General features: G+C 38.5%; 1 protein-coding gene and 1 pseudogene across 2 annotated transcripts in view; one reads left to right on the forward strand and one right to left on the reverse strand.

Annotated features, from left to right (window-relative positions):
• ARID2 (AT-rich interaction domain 2) overlaps positions 1-22679 on the forward strand; it is a 185891-nt gene that overhangs the window by 159921 nt on the left and 3291 nt on the right. For both annotated transcript variants that reach the window (XM_002823129.5, XM_009247645.4), the window contains exons 17-20: positions 11302-11440; positions 11532-11617; positions 12952-13075; positions 13166-13257. In XM_002823129.5, the coding sequence (XP_002823175.1) occupies positions 11302-11440; positions 11532-11617; positions 12952-13075; positions 13166-13257 (441 nt within the window). The remainder of the gene's footprint in view (positions 1-11301; positions 11441-11531; positions 11618-12951; positions 13076-13165; positions 13258-22679) is intronic.
• Positions 479-1824, reverse strand: LOC112135757 (lysine-rich nucleolar protein 1-like; annotated as a pseudogene).

Below are 22679 nucleotides of genomic sequence, written 5' to 3' on the forward strand. Positions count from 1 at the left end.
CTTATACAGTTACAGTTCCTCCTAAAGTTCCTATTGTAAGGTGTAATTACTCCTACTGTACAAGCCAGGATAATTTTTTTGTTTGTTTATTTGTTGGGTGACCCAGGCAATTTAATTACTTTATCCCTGAACCTCAGTTGCCTCATGGATAAGATGGGGATAATAATAGCACTCATTTTATAATTATGAAGATTAAACACATTAATGCAAGGAAAACACTTGAGTATGTGTCTAGCACATGCTCAACACTTAACAGATGTTATTTATACATGCTGATGTCTCAAACAGGCATGGAATGTTAAATACATAAAACAGGAAGTTTTAGCCATTGACATATTCTCTGCCCCTACCCCAGTTTGTCCAAGCCTATCGAGATAGTGTCCTTAATCTTTGCAGGTGTTGGATTCAAGACAACTGTCAGATGGCTTTCATCTGCATAACTGAATATAAATGCAGTTTTGGCTGTTTGGGGGGACACAACACTAGAGTTTAATCTTCAAACTTGACTTGGAAGCATTCCTGCCAATATAAAAGATTTTGTTTGAGGCATTGGAGAAGCCAAAGCCTGCTCCTAGGTTGAACTTCCAGCTCATGGCCTAGTTGTAGTCCTGCTGCAGGTTCTGCTGCAAGCTATTTGCTGCCTTCTTGCTGAGGGTCATGTTGGGCCTTGCAGTCATGCTAGGGGGGCAGCTGAATGAAGGGGTCAGATTTTTGAATCCACCCATGTTTGAGAAATTTCCATTTCTGTTCCTTGTTCTTAAAACCAGTATCCCACTGGCCAAACTGGGTTACTGTCCACTTCCTGGTTTCAGAAGCTTCTCTTTTGCCCAGCTAAAGATCAGTCTGTTGCAAGGCCTTCCACCTCACCTGGTCTCTGTGCCCCTTGTCCATGTTGCCTTTCTTTTCCAACATAACCTCTGTGTCTGTCTGTTCTCTCTTTCTATGAGTTTCCTGCTACCCCGCTCTCTTTCCTCTTCTTTTTTTCCTTTTCAGAGCCACGTCCTCAGTGAGTGGCTGATCTATTTTTCTTGGACTTCAGTTTCTTCTTTGCTGTGACCTTAGGGCCATTGCATATTGCGATGTATTTTGGAGCCTCAATTTTGACTGGCTTCTTTTTACTTCGTATCCTAAGGCTACACTTCATGGACCTGGAGGGCTTGGGGTGTGGCCTAGGAGGGTGTCTCCCTTCTGGTGGATTTTTTTGTCTTCTTCACTTAACCACTGTGTTCCCTGGGCCTCCCCTGCTTCCGTTCTGCCCCAAGGCTGCCTGCTCCTTGCCCTCCTTCCCCACTGAGCAAATGTAGGCAACATTCTTTTCCTTGCAGAATCAAGGGTCCTGGACTGAGAAGGCTCTGGGGTCCTGGGCCTGTTTTTTCCCCTCTTGTGTTTTTTGAACTTCTTGCCAACTCTGGTCTCCTCCTCACTCTGTCTGGGATCTGGGGAGGTTTTCACCCCAGAACCGTGGAACATGCCAGAGGTCACTTCTTTTTCTTGTCCCCGCTGAGGAACTCCAAGTGGCCAAGCGCCTGCTTCCTGGGGCTGGGTGACTTCCCTGTCCGTCTGTCACACGACATAGCCTCAGGTTCTAGGTGCTCCTTAGGATGCTAAGGCTTGTCTTTTTTTTCACTAGAGGCATCTCTGGTGTCAGGGCTTGTACCACACTCTTAGAGCAGGATGTGGCTCTTATAGGAGAAACATCAACAAAATGATTGTCATTGTTTAAAATTGAGATTAAGTCTCCAGTTCTTTGATGACCTTCTTTCTTTTTTTCTTTGGGATCCCAAGGCCCAGGTCTACTTTGTGGGCCTTGGTGATTATTCCCATAAGTCAAACTTCTCTGCCTCCAGGTGAGAGCCTACTTCACCATGACCCAGAAGTCCCGGAATAAGACTTTTGTACCGAGCTGGCTAAAGTTTGAATAATGCTTTGTCTGATAGAAAATTACTGAAAATAACAACAGACACCGACTTCACTATATTTTGCAAGTGACTAAAAACTTACAGGTAGCTAGAATTTGTTTTCTAGAACAAAGGTAGATTGATTTACATGATTACTTCTACTTCTTCCAAAAGTATTGAAGTATCTAAAGACTAGTTGAATGTTACACATAAAACTGCCATCTTGATAATGTGAAAATACTTGAAAGAGTAAGATATTCAAGTGGAATTTTTAAATTCATGATAACGTGCCTTAGCAAATACTGCTTAATTTTAGGTAAACTGCCAATTTAGGTTGAAATTAATCAGTAGTTAGATTGATCAATAGCTTGACTTAAATGTCAGTGGGAGAAACAAATTGAAATTAGTTTTGTAGCATCATTTGTCTCAATTTTGTGGTCATAAAACCAGAAGAGATCTTCGGAGAGTTATATGTTGTTTTCTGAAGTTTTGTGGTATTAGCACAATGTCTTGCACATCAAACGCTTTTAACTAACATATTTTTGACTAAGTTAAATAAATGAAGTTTACCTAGCTTGATTCTAAAGTCATCAGTTCTTTGCTGACCTAGCCTGTTGGCATCTTGAATTTTCAATTGTCAGGATAACAAGTTGTCATCATCTTGCTGTTTCTAGGTTGATAAAATACTTTGTGTGAGAGCGCTAGAAATACTAGATATTTTGCTAATATTACTATCCTTATAATTTGAACTAATGAGCCTTCATAAATGTGAGATTAATTTCAGTTAATAATTTATTTTTGGTAACATCAGTTTGAGAAATATGTGTTCCTTAGGCCTTAACTACTGATTTGCCATAAATAATTTTTTTAACTAGGAAATACCCTGATTTCTACCACACATAGTAGTAGAATTTTTACCTTGCTCTATTATTTTAAACATTGAATACCAAAGAGTTTGATTACTTAAAGATGTCATCAAATGCCAAAAGGTTACATAACAATGAGAAGAATTTGCCAAATCATGTTGAAGACCTTTTTGTTATCAAATATTTACAATAGTTGGGAAAAGAATTTCCTAGGGTGAGAATCTAGTATGTAGTTCAGCAAAAACAAAAACAAAGAAACCTTATTTATTCCTTGGAAACTTGTACGTAGAATAAGGAGAATTATATACCAATGCTAACCTCTTATCTAGTATGCTTTCGGAATTTATTTGCCAGTATGATATCATAGATACTGTGTATAAAAGTATACCCCCATTTTTACCTAGTAATACATCTATGTATAGTATTTGAGTAAACAATTATGTATTATCACATAGAAGGAAAAAATCAGGTCTTTTGTGTTAGACATACCAGGTTTCAAATCCCAGTTCTGTTACTTAGCTGTATGACTCTGGAAAAGTTACTTTTTGAAAGCACACTTCCTCAGCAGTAAAGGGATAATTTTATGTTCAAAGAGCAGTCATGGAAATCAAATAAGATGATATATGTGAATATGCCAGATACATAGTAAGTTCTGAGCAAACAGAAGTTCAAGTAGAGAGGTACTTTGCGCTATGTGCAGCTTTGTCAAGAACAGTGTGAAGTGATGTGCTAGCATATCTTTCAAAGAGAAGAATGAATGTCTAAGCTAGAATTTAAAAGTTTAAAATTATTTGGTATGCTTTTTTTATTTCATTAAAACCACAAAGATAACCACATCATCACTTATTTTTATTTTATCTCCAAGTTTATGTTTAGCTTATTAAGAATAACATTGTTGACCAGGCACAGTGGCTCACGCCTGTAATCCCAGCACTTTGGGAGACTGAGGTGGGCGGATTGCTTGAGGTCACGAGTTCAAGACCAACCTGGCCAACATAGTGAAACCCCATCTCTACTAAAAATACAAAAATTAGCTGGGCATGGTGACAGGTGCCTGTAATCTCAGCTACTTGGGAGGCTGAGGCAGGAGAATCACTTAAACCTGGGAGGTGGAGGTTGCAGTGAGCAGAGATCATGCCAGTATACTCCAGCCTGCTCAACAGAGTGAGATTCTGTCTCAAAAAAAAAAAAAAAAAAAAAAAAATTGTTATAATACCTGAATTGTACAAATCAGCTTTCTTAGCACTTTTCAAATGTGAACTACTGTTTCAGCCCAATATTCACATTTGTTTGGCAGGTACACATTTTAAAAACATTTTAAAACAAAGTCCCTGATAATTCACTTTTATATTTTACTATGTAAAATAAGTGACGGCTTCACAGACCGGCGGGTTAATAGCACTTGATGTGGGAAGGTCAAAGAGCAAACACAGAAATCTTTTCCTGTAATAATTATTAAGAGGAAAGGAAAGGAGTCAGAACCGAGGGCAGTTGGTTTGGATCATCCCCCATATGAACCCCTTCCTATATTTGGGATATTTCCTACAATTTCAGTCTTACTAGGAGGCAGGGCCCATCTTTGTACAAAAGCCCCCCAAGAAGGCCAAATACTTGCTTCCTCCCCTATTGCCTTTGGCAGCTACACTAGTCAATCAGTTGTTCCCACCTATGACTTTTAATCTGGATTGACGGTAGCACAGAAGCTGAGACTGGAGAATTCATCTTGTAGGAACAGCAATATTTCATTTCCAAGAATACCAGTACTGATTTTCAGTTTTCCAGTTTGTATTTATAATGTTTTGTCATGCATTAAGGAAATAAATTAATTTCTCTTTAATAGTGTAGTTAGTACTTTTTGTCTATTTTGAACTTTTGCAACTAGATAAAATAAAGTTGGGTTAGCCTCTCACCAAGGTTGTTGGTATATTTTTTCCCCAAAATTTTAGCAGCTTGTTACTAAGTCTTATTTGAATATATAATAATGCTTGCCCTTGATATTTCTTTTGCCATAGAATTTTATATATCTAAAACAGATGCCAAGGGTTGAGGTACAAGTTCATGGTTCTGCAACCAATAATAGAGCCTTTTTTAAAACTAAAATATGTTTGCAGTATGAATTTTTTGGATGTATAGTCTCACATATACATTTATGTGCATTTATTAACATTTATGTGCCATCTTACTTTTTAACTAGAATATTCCTGCAAAAAAAAAAAAATCTCTTGCATTGTAAGTCAGGTGAGTTTGTTTGTTTGTTTCAGCAGGAAGGCTATAAAGAAGGATATGGAATACTTTTTGGCCACTAAAGAAAAATAGCCTGCCAAGACCTTGAGTAAATAAGAAAACTCCAAATGAAACTATCTTTACTGTCCATTCTTATGCTGCTATAAAGAACTGCCCAAGACTGGGTAATTTGCAAAGGAAAGAGGTTTAATTGACTCACACTTCTGCAGGGCTGGGCAGGCCTCAGGAAACTTGCAATCATGGCAGAAGGAGAAGCAAACATGTCCTTCTTCACATGGCAGCAGGAGAGAGAAGTGCTGAGCAAACAGGGATAAGCCCTTTATAAAACCATCAGATCTCATGAGAACTCACTCACTATCACAAGAACAGCATAGGGGTAACCCCATGATTCAATTACCTCCCACTGGGTCCCTCCTGTGACACATAAGGATTATGGGAACCACAATTCAAGGTGAGATTTGGGTGGGTACACAGCCAAACCATATCATTCTGCCCTGGCCCCTCCCAAATTTCATGTCCTCACATTTCAAAACACAATCATGCCTTTCCAAGAGTCCCCCAGAGTCTGAGCTCATTCCAGCATTAACCAAAAAGTCCAAGTCCAAAGTCTCATTTGAGACAAGGAAAGTCCCTTCCACCTATGAGCCTGTAAAATCAAAAGCAAGTTAGTTACTTCCTAGATACAGTGGGATAGAGGCATTGAGTATATATACTCATTCCAAATGGGAGAAATTGGCCAAAAGAAAGAGGCTACAGGCACCATCCAAGTCCATAATCCAATAGGGTAGTCATTAAACCTTAAAGTTCCAAAATGATCTCCTTTGACTCCATGTTTCACACCCAGGTCACGCTGATGCATGAGGTGAGCTCCTACAGCCTTGCGCAGCTCCACCCCTGTGGCTTTGCAGGATACAGTCCCCCCCCCGTCAGCTGCCTTCATGGGTTGGCATTGAGTGTCTGCGGTTTCTCCAGGTGCATGGTGCAAGCTGTTCATTTATCTACCATTCTGGGGTCTGGAGGATGATGGCCCTCTTCTCACAGCTCCACTAGGTAGTGCCCCAGTAGGGATTCTGTGTGGGTCTCTGACCTTCCCTAGCAGACGTCTCCATGAGGGCTCTGCCCCTGCAGCAAACTTCTGCTTGGACATCCAGGTGTTTCCATACATCCTCTGAAATCTAGGTGGAGGTTCCCAAATCTCAATTTTTGATTTTTGTGTACCCACAGGCTCAACACCACACGAAAGCTGCCAAGGCTTGGGATTTGCACTCTCTGAAGCCACAGCCCAAGCTGTACCTTGGCCCTTTTTAGCCATGGCTGGAACAGCTGGGATGCAGGGCATCAAGTCCCTAGGCTGCAGGCAGCATGGGGGGCCTGGGCCTGGCCCAGGAAATAATTTTGTCCTGCTAGGGCTCTGGGGAGAGGCTGCCATGAAGGTCTCTGACATGCCCTGGAGACATTTTCCCCATTGTCTTGGTGATTAACATTCAGCTCCTTGTTACTTATACAAATTCCTGCAGCAGGCCTGAATTTCTCCCCAGAAAATGGATTTTCATTTCAGGAAATTTGTACCTAGTAGCCTATGTGAATATTTGCTCAATTGAACCAAACAGCTCTTCACTGGAATGAAAGAAAATACAATTTGGCTGAAGGGGAATTAAACGAAGAATAGAAGCTAATCCTGAGCTTTCACTGCAATGATTTAAATAATAAGCAGGAAACCAACTATTATAAATTATAGTGATGATATAATTGAAAAATATATATTTTTTTAAATCACCAGTGACTGAGAGAAAAGTGTCAAAAACTTGTTACAATAATTATATTAAATATTACATTTTGCATTGTTTTGCCAGATATTGATAAATTCTGGTTCCTTTCTTTTGAAAAAGTAGCAGGATCAAAGAAAAAGTGTTGTTTTTATCGCTTCTAGTTAGAATAACATTTGTTTTTATATACTTAAGTGTGGGATTCAGAAGAGAGGAAAAGATAAAAGATGCAAAAGGGGATAATTTAGGAAGAAACACAATAGAATCCAATGTTGTAGGAAAAAACCGGGTTCTTTTCACACAACCAGGAAAGATTAGGCTCATAGACACATAGAAGTGTGAGGAGTGGAATTTACTGGATGAGAACAGAAAAGGAAAAACAACTCAGCAAAGTGAGATGGAGTCCTGCTAACAGGTTTTCCACCTCACAGATTGAATCCCAGCTTACCACACAGGAAGAGGAGGGGCCAGGCATCTCCCTGCTGCAAATGGCACGAACTTCCCGAGGCTCCACTCTGTCCTTCCAGTGCAGAGGCTGGTCAGGGATTCTCTGAGGAGTCCTTTTAACTTGGTTGTCTCACCAATATATAAGTGAAGGAGTTAACCTGGGAAATAGCAGCTACATTTGGCTGAGATCCAAGGGAAAGAAAGGGTGAATAATGACTGAAGATCTAATGTACAGAAGAAAGTTAAAGAAGCTAGGCAGGCGGATCACGAGGTCAGGAGATCGAGACCATCCTGGCTAACACGGAGAAACCCCGTCTCTACTAAAAATATAAAAAATTAGCTGGGCGTGGTGGCAGGCGCCTATAGTCCCAGCTACCCGGGAGGCTGTGGCAGGAGAATGGCGCGAACCTGGGAGGCGGAGCTTGCAGTGAGCCGAGGTCGCGCCACTGCACTCCAGCCTGGGTGACAGAGCAAGACTCCGTCTCAAAAAAAAAAAAAAAAAAAAAAAAAAAAAAGCTCTAATGAAATAAACTTATTTTTTTCAGAGACACAAATGTAAGATACGGTCTCTAAATTTACAAATACACAGAAGTACAGAGGAAGACAAGCTCTAAAATAAGATTGAAATTCAGTATTTAACCAAAGTTGAATTGCAGGCAGTTTCTGTGGAGAATATTTTCAGGAGCAGAAATGAATAAAATTAGTTGTGAGTGATAGTGAGTGTTGCTTGCAAATGGAGGCCATTAACTTGAAGGTGGACCAAACGTTACTGAGCAAAGCAAAGCTTGGCAGTTTTGGAATAGTTGTGGGGAAGATCTCAGAGTAGAGGATTAACAAGATGGGCAGGTGAAGAGACAAGACGTTACCAGTACCTCCACTACCCCTTATCACCACTACTGCTACTATTACTGATCATGATGACGACAGCCCTTATTTGTTTTTGGCCTACTATTTTCCAAATAGATTTATACATATCATCAAATTTAAACCTCACACCCATCTTTAAAACTAGATTCTCAGTGAGTAAAATGAGTTTCAGAGGAATCTTTTTTGCCCAGAGCTGTTGCCTATGTTTGTACACATCAAAGGAGGAACCAGTTACATTGTATGTGCCATATGTTGTATATTTATTACAACAATTTTTCAGCACAAGGCAATAAAGTATCTTAAGGAAGAGTATTGTTTTAATTTGTGTAAAGGGGCTGGGCGTGGTGGCCCACACCTGTAATCCCAGCACTTTGGGAGGCCAAGGCAGGCGAATCACTTGAGGTCAGGAGCTTGAAACCAGCCTGGCCGACACGGCGAAACCCTGTCTCTACTAAAAAAATACAAAAATTAGGCATTGTGGTGCATGTAATCCCAGTTACTCGGGAGGCTGAGGCAGAAGAAACACTTGAACTCAGGAGACAGAGGTTGCAGTGAGCCAAGATTGTGCCCCTGCACTCCAGCCTGGGCAACAGAGTGAGACTCTGTCTCAAATAATAATAATAATTTGTACAAAGGTATCATATTACCCTGGAGTGGCAGCAGTATATAAAATTATATCAGTAACAGTCCCAGTTTTGTTTAAAAACACATACATACTCAGAGAAGGTTTAAAGAAAGTATACTAAAATGTTAGCATTTTAGTATACTTGGCTATGTCACAGGTAATTTTTATTTTTATTATTTTTGGATACTCTTGAATTTTCCCAGTTCCCTTAAATGAACATATTGTTTATGATTTGCGGGTTGCTGATAGGGAGTGGAGGTGATTGCTGGAGTAGTTTTAAGAACAGTTTTCTAGACATGACAGTAAACGGTAGCATTCTGCTTCATCACTTACACTTCTCCCAACCCATCCAATAAATATCTGTAATGTTCTGAAAACTCAGTATTTATTTACTTTACATTTCTTTAGAGTTTAACTCTCCAATATTACACGTAAACTTTTAAAACTCAGGTATCGGCCAGGCATGGTGGCTGGCTCACGCCTGTAATCCCAACACTTTGGAAGGCCGAGGCGGGTGGATCACAAGGTCAGGAGTTCGAGACCAGTCTGGCCAACATGGCGAAACCCCGTCTCTCCTAAAAATACAAAAATTAGCTGGGCATGGTGGCAGGTGCCTGTAGTCCTAGCTACTTGGGAGGCTGAGGCAGGAGAATCGCTTGAACCCGGGAGACAGAAGTTGCATTGAGTCGAGATTGCGCCATTGCACTCCAGCCTGGGTGACAGAGCAAGACTCTGTCCCATAAATAAATAAATAAAATTCAGGTAGTTCATTTAATGGATTTGGAACCCTTAACTACTTTTCACCTTCATGTGATTATTGCAACCAGCTTTATTCATAGTTATATTAGAACTTTACCTTGAACCACCACAACAATCAATGAATAGCTTTTATGACTAGAGTAGTTAGAGAGCAAATAGACTTGGAATGAAGAAAAGAGTAGTAGATTGGAGAGAAAAATAGACTCTGAGGACAGATTGACTAATGAACACTTAAAAATATCTGTTGTCTTGAAATCATACACACATAGTTGTGTATATTTAGTAATTAAAATTGATTTAAGGAAGTGCTATCCTTTTTCCTGTGGTTGCTACATTCACCATTTTTAATGTTGCAAATAAACTTGATTAATTGTATGTATTGAAAAATAGTTTAGAAATAGACATTGTGGATAGTGAGTAGTAGTACATTTGGGTTTTGGTTTCTGTGTATATGTGTGCATGTGTGTGTAGACTTTATATTGCAATTAATGATTTAATAGTATTTAGGTAATGTCTTAACAAGAAATGCCTCCTTGTGGCAATAACTAGTATGTATAACAGAACTCAAATCATATTTCATATTAATGAAATAGCATTGTGAGTTCTGAGAATTAAACGAAATTCTAAAACTTAAAATGTATTTACTGATTTTAGCCTCACAATATAGTTTTGTAGGTATTTATATAGATGCATGTGATGGAAATTAAATATATAACTTACTCTTTCTGACATTGTGTTATATAATTCAGTATTTAATTACTTTTTTGATTAAATTTTATTTTAAAATATTAGTCATTCCTGAAGGAATATTAATTTGGGATACTAGATATTTGTTACACGTTAAAAACTGGTTCAAATATAGATATGTTGATATGACAGCCATAAAAAGTCAAATCCTAAGAGATCTTTGCTGTAGATCTTAAAGATATTGATTGTGGCCAGGTGCTGTGGCTCACACCTGTAATCCCAGCACTTTGGGAGGCCGAGGCGGGCGGATCATGAGGTCAGGAATTCGAGACCAGCCTGGCCAACATAGTGAAACCTCGTCTCTACTAAAAATACAAAAATAAGCCGGGCGTGGTGGCGTGTGCTTGTAGTCCCAGGTACTCGGGAGGCTGAGGCAGAAGAAGCACTTGAACCCAGGAGGTGGAGGTTGGCAGTGAGTCAAGATCGCACCACTGCACTCCAGCCTGGCGACAGAGCGAGACTCCGTCTCAAAAAAAAAAAAAAAAAAAAAAAATATCGATTGCACAAATATTTGAGTTACTCATTAGTAATTGAAGCCTTTTAATACATTCTTTGCTCTCTAGATTCCACTGTTCTCTCTGATTTCCATATTGTCTAATAAAGGAGACTTCCTTCAGTTTTGTGTGCTTTGCCACCTACCCACTCAGACATCATAGGGTATGTGCTGGAGGAGTGAGAGATGGGACTTAAAAACATGAACAGACATATAAATGTGAACTTAAAAGGCAGACTTACTAAAACTTATAGAATTTGAACTGTTGGATTGGATATGCTTGAGTTATTATATGTAATATGAAATCTAGTAAATGCTTGAGCAATTTATAAAAGTACAGTAGAGTATGGTATTTGTTTATAGGATAATGTTCTATGGTGTTTTTAATGATATTTCATTCATTTTTAAGAGATTTTTAGTCAGCCTTCATTGAAGGTATGGAATTATGAATAAGGGATGTTAAAACAAATTCCCAAAATTGTTCAGTACAACTGATGATTCCACTTGGAAATATAAGCCGAGAAATTTTGAAATAGTTTCAAAATATACTTGAATACATCCAAGTATCTACTACTTTTATTTTTTATAGGTGGTTTCAGACACCCTCACAGGTTTTCTACCATGCAGCAACTGAACATGGAGGAAAAGATGTATATCCAGGGCAGTGTCTTTGGGAAGGTTGTGAGCCTTTTCAGCGACAGCGGTTTTCTTTTATTACCCACTTGCAGGTACACTTTTTAAATACTATTTGATCAGTAACTCATTTGACTGCATTAAAGATTTTGACGTGCATTCTCTTGCTTCCTCTTTCTCAAAAAGGATAAGCACTGTTCAAAGGATGCCCTACTTGCAGGATTAAAACAAGATGAACCAGGACAAGCAGGAAGTCAGAAGTCTTCTACCAAGTAAGGAAAATGAGTTTACTTCCTGTTGTACATACAAAAAGAAACTAGGCAAAACACAAGAACAATGAAACGCAACTTAGCATATTAGAAGACCAGAAACCTGGGTTCTAGTCCAGCTTTGCCATGAACCAGCAATGTGACCCTGTTCAAATTGCTTAGATTCTCTTAGCATCACTTTTCCTTTTGGCTGGACAATGTGGTCTGTAAGTTACCTTTCAGCTCTAACACTGATTCTGTTTTGTAGACTAGTCAGTCATTGGAAGTAATGACAGATGATATATGAGAAATGCTTTGTAAACTAAAAGTACTGTGTATGGTTCTTTTTCCTGTAAAAGAGTAATCATCTATTTGATAATGGCAAAGAGATTTCATATCTTGTCATTATCAAAAATATATATATATATATACACACATACACACATATAAACATAACACTAGTTTACAGTTTAAAGATTGTTTTCAGGTTATCTTATTTAATATTCAGAATTAGCTTAAAATAATTTAATATTCAGAATTAGTAAAAATATATCAGAAATACCCCCACTTTTCAGACGTGAAAAGAAATATTGAAAGTCATGCAGCCACTTACAGTGTCAGAAATAGGGTTTCCTCATATACGAGTCAGCATCTCCATTGCTATCTCACCAGAGCACACAGATAATGATGCACTTTATCTGCTTGCGAAAGAAATCTACAGTAGTTTGAATCTTATTTTACATAAAATCATCTCTGCAGTTCTTCCATTCTGTATCTTTCATAAATAACAGAACTATAGTCAAAGGATTGATTGAAATTATTAAATAATGATGAAATTTAAGAATGTAAGTAATAGGTGGAAATGTGGTATTTAGCATAATTCCATGTTATCATACCATGTTTTCTTGGATGACCAGTGTCAGTACATTCTTAGGAATATTACTTTACTCTTAGGTACCATTTAGAAATAATTTGTAGCAAAAATTGTAGACTTTTCTTCTTTGTTAAAATCTTCACATTATTTTCAAAGATGAGAAGGCTATAACTTTGATGCTATGTTGAATTTGTCTTGATTGCATACTTACCCAATACAGTAACTTTAAAGATGGAAGATCTATTTGCTTTAAAATTGATAGATTGGAAAATAAAAGACTTGAAACTTCACCTTGATACTAAGGGCCCCTTTGCCTAGGCTGTCACAGAACATAAACGTTAATGCTAGACCATTGGACCTTTAGTCACCCTGTAAACACAATTTTAAAATAACCAGCTTAAAGGGGTTGGCAGGGTGGTCATAGTTGTCAGTCTGTCTTCAGTATCATGTTAATTCTCTCTCTCTCTCTCTCTGATCAATTTAGACAGCCAACTGTAGGGGGCACAAGCTCAACTCCTAGAGCACAAAAGGCCATTGTGAATCATCCCAGTGCTGCACTTATGGCTCTGAGGAGAGGATCAAGAAACCTTGTCTTTCGAGATTTTACAGTAAGCATGCCTTGAAACCCTAATCTGTAAAAGTCTGAGTCCTGTATGATTTAGATCTTTATTCTTTCTTTTTTTTCCTTTCTTTTTAAGGATGAAAAAGAGGGACCAATAACTAAACACATCCGACTAACAGCTGCCTTAATATTAAAAAATATTGGTAAATATTCAGAATGTGGTCGCAGGTGAGTAATATGTTTTCTGTAGCCAAAGTGAATTTAGTTTATTTTATTTTTACATATAAGTTAATAAAATTAGATAACTGTATTTTCTTCATTGTTTTTGTCATCAATTTTGCAAATACATCCAAAAGTTTATGCCTAGGTTAGGCCATGATGAGCTCTTAAAAGTCAAAAATAAATAGAAGTTAAAACAACCAAAAGGTAGTCTTTTAAGTTGTTTTATTAACTTAATTTGTCTTACTAACCATATAATTTAGAACAAAAAGCAGCTCTACTAAAGAGGAAACTTAGGAGTTTATTGGGGAAAACAAATGAATTTGATCATTTGAATCACGTGGAGTCCAAATGAAATTCAGTTTGACACTTGGCATTTTCATGTACCCATCAATGTCATAAATAATGTTAAGGTATATGTATAATACTCTGAAGTTCTAAAAGTTAACTTTCCAATGGATTTAAGCAAAAGAAAACCCAGAATTTTGTAGATCTACAGAAACCAGGAGGGATAACTCATTAATTCGTGAGAGAGCAAATATAGAATATTCTGTCGATACCTTGTCTTCCTTAGTTACTTTTCTAGAATTCCTCCTACATCTTTAACTGACCAGTCTTGGGCCGCCTCTCTGCGAAGTTGTCCTCAGATGCATCTTGTGTTCCTGATAGTCACTTTCTATCTCAGGCCCTCCCTTTCACATAATATTAGTTCCATCTCCTTAATGTATTTTGAATCCATGCTAGTTCTTCCCTACACCCCTATTTTACCTTGTCTTAGGTCTTTTATGATATTTTTTTACAATGACCTTTAAACTGAATTTTCTAAGCATAAAAATAGTGGTATCAGTTATAAAAAGAAAATGAATTTGACTATATTGTTTTAAGATTTCTGTAAGTGGAAGGTGAATAACATTTAAAGCTAAAGTTGAAAAGTATTTGCAATGACAAATGTTACTATATTTATTTAATCAAGTATAAATGAACAAGAAAATTTTTAACACTTGAGCCAGTTTTTTTTAGAAAAAAAAAGAAATGTAAAGGTTTAGTAACCATATGAGAACACCAGTATCTTCATGATTTAGTTCATAACATTTCTTTTTACTTTTCTTACTTTATTTCCCTTCTAACCTCTTTTTTGTTTCATAGCCTACATTTCAGTGAAACTAAGCCACATGCAAGTTCCTAATCACATTGGGCTCTTTCAAGTCACACTTTGTACCTTTGTTCCAATACTCATACTATTCTCCCTGCCTAGAATGCCCTCCTCCCTGCGTTGCCCACCTATTGAATATCTGCTTATCCTTCATGATTCAGTTCAGACATGAGTTTCTTTGTGTAGCCTTTCCTTTGCTCTATTCCCCTTCCCTACTGAGCTTGTTCTCCTCTATTTTTATAACATGTCTGTCTTAAAACTTTTAATCTCATTGTTTTGAAAATGTTTTTTTATGTGGCTTTTTCCCTTACAGAACTGTGTGCAGAGACTTCCTCTGATTAATCTTTGTAGCTTGAACACTTAGCACAGTGCCCAACACATTATAATCTCTACCTCCTATTCATCCTTCAAGATTCAACTCAGTGGTTACTGCTTCCTTTCCTGACATCTTCCTCATTACCTTAACCCTGACCTGGAGCACAGTACATATTCCCTAATGCCCCATGTGTTGCATGTTACCACCTTAGATGATGAGCTCTTTGAAGGTAGAGATTCAGTATTTTGATCTTTGTATCTTTAGTGCCTAGCATAGTGTTGGCAATATGATAGTCATTCAGTAAGTATTTGATTGATAGACAGGTGGTGGGAAATTCATTTTCTCCTAGAGTTCTGATCTGGAATTTTTTTTTTTTTTTTGAGACAAAGTCTTGCTCTGTCGCCCAAGCTGGAGTGCAGTGGCACGATCTCGGCTCACTGCAACCTCTACCTCCCGGGTTCGAGCGATTCTCCTGCCTCAGCCTCTTGAGTAGCTGGGATTATCGGCACATGCCACTATGCCGAGCTAGTTTTTGTATTTTTAATAGCGACAGAGTTTCACCATGTTGGCCAGTTTGGTCTTGAACTCCTGACCTCGTGATCCACCTGCCTCGGCCTCCCAAAGTGCTGGGATTACAGGTGTGAGCCACCACACCTGGCCAGTAATTCCATTTACAATAGCATCAAAAAGAGTAAAATACTTAGGAATTGTCTTAACCAAAGAGATAGAAGATTTGTACACTGAAAACTACAAAATATTACTGAAAGAAATTAAAGAATATATAAACAACTGGAAAGATTTCTCATATTCATGGATTGGAAGACTTAATTTAGGTGAGATGTCAGTACTACCAAAGCATTCTACAGATTCAGTGCAACCCCTGTCAACATCCCAATGATTTTTGAAAAAATAGAAAAATCCAGTTATGTGTGAGTGACACGAGGTGAGGGTTGCAGATGCAGTTTCCTGTTTTCATCGTATAGACAGGGCAGCTCTGCTGCAGAGATGGTCATTGTGCCTAAAACCTAAAGAACCTTGTGTAAGAAGTGTGGCAAGCATCAGCCTTACAAAGGTTACACAGTATGAAAAGGGCAAGGAAATCTGTATGCCCAGGGAAAGAGGTGCTATGATTGGAAGCAGAGTGGCTGTGGTGGGCAGACAAAGCCAGTTTTCCAAAAGAAGGCTGATGTGGTTTGGCTATATCCCCACCCAAATCTCCTCTTGAATTCCCACATGTTGTGGCAGCACGTAATTGAATCATGGGGGCAGGTCTTTCTTGTGCTGTTCTCATTATTGTGAATAAGTCTCACGAGATTCGATGCTTTTAAAAAAGGGAGTGTGCCTGCAAAAGCTCTCTTGTCTGCCACCATGTGAGATGTACTTTTCACTTTCCACCATAATTGTGAGGCCTCCCCAGCCATGTGGAACTATAAGTCCAATAAACCTCTTTCTTTTGTAAATTGCCCAGTCTTGGGTATGTCTTTATCAGCAGCATGAAAACTGACTAATACAAAGGCTAAAACCACGATTATGCTAAGGCTGGAATGTGTTGAGCCTAACAGCAGATCAACAGGATGCTGGCCATTAAGAGATGCAAGCATTTTGAACTGGGAGGAGATAAAGAAGAGAAAGGGCCAAATGATCCAGTTCTAAATTTGGGGATATTTTTCTTTTCATTTTGAAGATAAAACATTGAAGCTATAGAAAAAATATAGGAAAATAAATAGTGATAATCTCACTCAAAAAAAGAAAAATTCATACTAGAATTCATACGTAATCTCAAGAGACCCTGAATAGCAGAAACAATCTCGAGAAAGAACAATGTTGCAGGACTCCCACTTCTGATTTACTACAAAGCTAACATAATCAAAACAGCATGGTACTGGCATAAAGACAGCCATAGAGACCAATGGAATAGAAGAGAGGGCCCAAAAGTAAGTCCTCACATATTTGGTCAAATGATTTTCCGTAAGTGTGACAATTCTTCATTCAATGAGGAAAAGACAGTCTTTTCAACAAATGGCATTTGAAAAACTGGTTATGTACATCAAAAGAATGAAGTTGGACACTTACCCTGTACCATATATAAAACCTAAATACAAAAGCTAAAACTGTAAGACTGTTAGAAGAAAACACAGGGCAAAAGCTTTATAATATTGGATTTGGCGGTGATTTCTTGGGATATGACACCAAAGACACAGGCAATAAAAGGAAAACCAGACAAACTGGACTTCATCAAAATTTAAAACTTGTACATCAAAGGATACTATCAACAGAGTAAAAAGGCAACCCATAGAATTAGACAAAATAATTGCAAGTCACCTGTCTGAGAAGAAAGTAATATCCAGAATATATAGAGAATGCCTAGCTACTGTGGAAAACAGTAGGGCAGTTCCTTAAAAAAACAAACAATATTCTGAGTATATTCACAAATGAATTGAAGGCAGGGAATTGAACAGATATGTTTACACCAATATTCATGGCTATTACTCACAAGAGCCAAAAATTGGTGTGGAAGCAACCTAAGTGTCTGTCGATGATAGACAAAATGTGGCATGTACATGCAATGGAATATTACTCAGTATTACAAAGGAAAAAACAATTTACATATAGTAAAGTTCACTCTTTTTAGTATACAGTTCTATGAGTTTTTGAGGTTTTTTTTAATCTTTGAGACGGGGTCTCACTCGGTTGCCCAGGGTGGGTTGCAGTGGTGCAATCATGGCTCACTGAAGTCTTGACCTCTCCAGGCTCAGGTGATCCTCCCATCTCAGTTTTTGTATTTTTAGTAGAGATGAGGTCTCACTGTGTTGCGCAGGGTTGTCTTGAACTTCTGGGCTCAAGCAGTCCACCTGCCTCAGCCCCCCAAAGTGCTAAGATTACAGACGTGAGCTACTGAGCCCAGCCTACAAAGGAAAAAAATTCTGACATATGCTACATATGAATAAACTTTGAGGACATCATGCTAAGTGAAATTAGCATGACACAAAAGGACAAATATATGGTATGATTTCACTTATGAGATACCTAGAAGAGTCAAATGCATAGAGACAGAAAGTAGAACAGTGGTTACTGGGGCTGGGGGTAGTTCAGGAATGGAGAGTTACTGTTAAGTGGGTAGAGAGTTCCATTATGAAATGATGAAAAAGTTGTGGAGATGGATAGTGGTGATGGTTGTACAACAGTATGAATGTACTTAATGCCACTGAACTGCACATTTAAAAGTGGTTAAAATAGTACGTTTTATGTTATGTATGTTTTACCACAATGGAAAAAAACTAAAACACAACAAAGGAAGGATTTGGGGAAAATTGGAAGTGACTGCTAATGGGTATTGGGTTTCTTTTAAAGATGATGAAAATATTCTAGAATTGTGGTGATGGTTGCACAATTCAGTGAATATACTAAAAACGAGTGAATTTTTGTTTAAATGGGTGGATTGGGCCAGACGCGGTGGCTTATGCCTATAATCCCAGCACTTTGGGAGGCCGAGGCGGGCGGATCATCTGAGGTCAGGAGTTTGAGACCAGCCTGGCCAGCATGGCAAAACCCCATCTCTACTAAAAAATATAAAAATTAGCTGGGCATGGTGCTGCATGCCTGTATTCCCAGCTACTCAGGCTGAGGCAGGAGAATCGCTTGAACCCAGGAGGCGGATGTTGCAGTGAGCTGAGATCATGCCACTGTACTCCAGCCTGTGTGACAGAGCAAGATTGCATCTCAAATAAATAAATAAATAGATTGTATAGTGTGTGAATTATACCTCAATGAAGGTATTAGAAAAAATAAATTTTAAAAAATCAAGGCGGGGCGTGGTGGCTCATGCCTGTAATCCCAGTACTTTGGGAGGCCAAGGCGGGTGAATCACAATGTCAAGATATTGAGATCATCCTGGCCAACATGGTGAAACCCCATCTCTACTAAAAATGCAAAAATTAGCTGGGCGTGGTGGCACATGCCTGTAGTCCCAGCTACTCAGGAGGCTGAGGCAGGAGAATCACTTGAATCCGGAAGGCGGAGGTTGCGGTGAGCCAAGATCACGCCACTGCATTCCAGCCTGGCAACAGAGCAAGACTCTGTCTCAAAAAAAAACCAAAAAAATAGTAAGTGCTATAAAAGTTATAACCAGGCTGGGCGTGGTGGCTCACACCTGTAATGCCAGCACTTTGGGAGGCCAAGGCGGGCAGATCACAAGGTCAGGAGATCGAGACCATTCTAGCTAACATAGTGAAACCCCGTCTCTAGTAAAAAATACAAAAAAATTAGCCGGGCGTGGTGGCGGGCACCTGTAGTCCCAGCTACTCAGGAGGCTGAGGCAGGAGAATGGCGTGAACATGGGAGGCGGAGCTTGCAGTGAACCGAGATCCCGCCACTGCACTCCAGCCTGGGCAACAGAGTGAGATTCCATCTCAAAATATATATATACATATATATATATATATATATATATATATATATATGTATATATAACCAAATAGTTCCCTACTTTACCCCCCCTACCCACCTCCAAGGGCGGAGCCTGCAACAATTTGAGCTAATGCAATTGCTTTCATATTTCAAAATAATATGTCTATGTTACTATTTCTTAACTTATCTAATTTTATACATTTATTGACTTCCCTTTTAAGAAATTGGATAAACCTCTCTTCTTTCCACTTTACTTTTTCCTCATCATATTATTATTCCATAACCGTCGTTGATTAAATCTTAAATCAGATATTATTGTTGGATTGTTTGATGTTGAGCCAAGTGCTATACTATTATGTTTTTCTTTCTCTTTTTTATTTTTATTTTTTGAGACAGAGTCTCGCTCTGTCATCCAGACTGGAGTGCCGTGGCGTGATCTCGGCTCATTTCAACCTTTGCCTCCCAGGTTCAAGTGATTCTCCTGCCTCAGCCTCCTGAGTAGCTGGGACTACAGGTTCCCACTACTACGCCTGGCTAATTTTTTTATTTCTAGTGGAGATGGGGTTTCACCATGTTGGCCAGGCTGATCTTCAATTCCTGACCTCAAGTGATCCACCCACCTTGGCCTCCCAATGGGCTGGGATTACAGATGTGAGCCACCATACCCAGCTTTTTTATCTCTGTATTAGGCCCATAAAAAGCATGAGTGCCATGCTTTTTGCTTGGCTTTTTACGGGCCTAATACTAATTTTACCATAGATTTTAATCAGTATCTTTCAAGCGTGTCAATAAGCTGTCCACATACTGAAACACAGTTGTTAAACCTCTATCAAATTTTCATTTTTAGAATATTTTTTTCCTTGCAAACTGCCCTTCTGCAGTCTAGACAGGTTGCTCTCTGGACCTGGTACACAGCTCTTCTCAGGAATTACCTCCATGTTTGAATCTCTTTTTGTTGAAACCCATTTATTTTCTTTTCTTGTTTTACTCTCTTCATGCAAAAACATATCCTTCAATCATTTAAGACCCTACATGCCTAAAAATGTCTGTAGTCTACCCTTACTCTTGATAGTTGTTGGCTGTACATAACATTCTAGATTGAAAAATCATTTTTCTTTAAAAACCTGAGGGCATTGCTCTGGTGTATTCTAGCACCAGCTTTGCTGTTGAGAAGACTAGTGACATTCTGGTTCCCATTTCTTTGTATGTGATCTGTTTTCCCCCCTCTAGAAACTGTTGTGATCTCTTTATTTCTGAATATTCTGAGGTTTCATGATGATTATGTGTCTTCGGTGGGTGTTTTGTTGTTGTTTTCACTGAAGTCATTATTTCATTTTGGTGGGTCCTTTCAGTCTGGAGATTTATATCCTTCAGTAATGGGAACTTTTCTGGTATGTTTCCTTTTCTTTTTTCTTTTCTCTTTTAGCTTTCTGTTTTCTCTCTGTTTAATCTATTTTTTGGAAATTTCCTTAATTTTTTTTTTGAGACATTGTCTCGCTCCGTTGCCCAGGCTGGAATGCAGTAGCACGATCTTGGCTCACGCAAGCTCCACCTCCCGGGTTCATGCCATTCTCCTGCCTCAGCCTCTGGAGTAGCTGGGACTACAGGCGCCCGCCACCACGCCCCACTAATATTTGGTATTTTTAGTAGAGACAGGGTTTCACCGAGTTAGCCAGGATGGTCTCGATCTCCTGACCTCGTGATCCGCCCTCCTCGGCCTCCCAAAGTGCTGGGATTACAGGCATGAGCCTCCATGCCCAGCCGGAAATTTCCTTAATTTTTAAGAGCTCGTTATTGGTTGTCAGTTGTTACTATTTTATAACATCCTGTTCTTAGTGGTGTCTTCTCATCTCTCTGAGGATATTAACACCGCTATTTTTGTAGTTTTTTCCCAATCTGTGTGTGGTTACTCTTTCCTTGTAATTCCTCAAATTTCTGAGGATTTGGGGGTTTGCTTATTCTCTGCCCCCCAAGACAAGAGTCTTGCTCTGTTACCCAGGCTGGAGTTCAGTGGGGCCATCATGGCTCACTGCAGCCTCCAACCTCCTGGGCTCAAGTGATCCTCCCACCTTAGCCTCCTGAGTAGTTGGGACCACAGGCACATGCCACCATGCCCAACAGTTCATTTTTAAATTTTCTGTAAGGTGGGGGGTTGGGGAGGGTGTCTCACTATATTGCCCAAGCTGGTCTTGAACTCCTCAACTCAAGTGATCCACCTGCTTCGGCCTCCCAAAGTGCTGGGATTACAGGCGTGAGCCACCATGCCTGGCAAAAAATAAATTTCTTTTACCCTTGGTACTGTTTTGAGGAGGGAATGGAAAGAAACTTGTTTAAACTTGTTTTCTTAGAAGCTGATTTGTATCCTAAATGGTTTTTACTAATGTTGCTTAGAAATTATTTTTATTATCTGTTAAGGATATTAGAGTGACCCAATGTTTATTCTTTGTTAAATCATCTCAAAAAACTAACATGTGAATTTAGAAGTTGAAACAATATCATTTTATAAAAAAACAAATTAGGCTTATTTTGTTTTATATCAAAACAAAGTGAGTGCTTAATTTTTTAAAACCTCAAAAAATTAATTTCCTTTTGATTATTAGTTACTTTAAAATCATCCTAGTGATTTCAGTTTATTCTTTCTAGTTTTATCCATGCAATATTCAAATAAAAGAATACTTTTTAACATGTGACTATCACTTTGAAAAATATTATGATTTTGTTAACTTTTTGAAACTAAAGTCTTTTTTCTTTCTTTGTTAAAATATTCATTGATTGTGGGGAAGAACCGATTGTACTTTGTAAAGTTATTGTTATTTTGTAAAATTTTTTTATTTTTTTATTTATTTATTTTTTTGGTTGAGATGGAGTCTCGCTCTGTTGCCCAGGCTGGAGTGTAGTGGTGCAGTCTCGCCTCACTGCAATCTCTGCCTCCCGGGTTCAAGCGATTCTCCTGCCTCAGCCTCCTGAGTAGCTGGGATTAGTAGCCTCCCAAGTAGCTCCTGCCACCACGCCCAGCTAATTTTTTGTATTTTTAGTAGAGATAGGGTTTCACCATGTTGGCCAGGCTGGTCTCAAACTCCTGACCTCGTGATCCACCTGCCTCAACCTCCCAAAGTGTTTTGTAAATTTTTAAATCAATTTTTGTACAACTAATTTTTCTTTTCCAGAAGGATCTTAGAAATTTCATACTTTATTTTAAAAGTTGTTAAATAAAATTTTAAAGAAAATCATAAAGATTATATAAAACAGAAGTATAAAGTTCAGTGAATTATCACAAACTGAACCACTCATATAACTATCTGTCCAAGTTAAGAAATAGAGCAATATCAGTTGAAATCTTTTATGTTCTCTCCAATTTTTACTCCATCCTCCTCTCTATAAGGGACCACTATCCTGATCTGTGACACCAGAGGTTCATTTTGCCTGATTTTGAACTTTCTATATGTGAAATCATACAATATTATTTTCAGCATTATATTTTTGAGATTGATTCATGTTGTTGCATGATAGTATTTTATTCATATTATTGTATTTTTTTCTCTACTTTTGATGGGC

Source organism: Pongo abelii, chromosome 10 (assembly GCF_028885655.2).
Source record: "Pongo abelii isolate AG06213 chromosome 10, NHGRI_mPonAbe1-v2.0_pri, whole genome shotgun sequence".
Lineage (NCBI taxonomy): Eukaryota > Metazoa > Chordata > Mammalia > Primates > Hominidae > Pongo > Pongo abelii.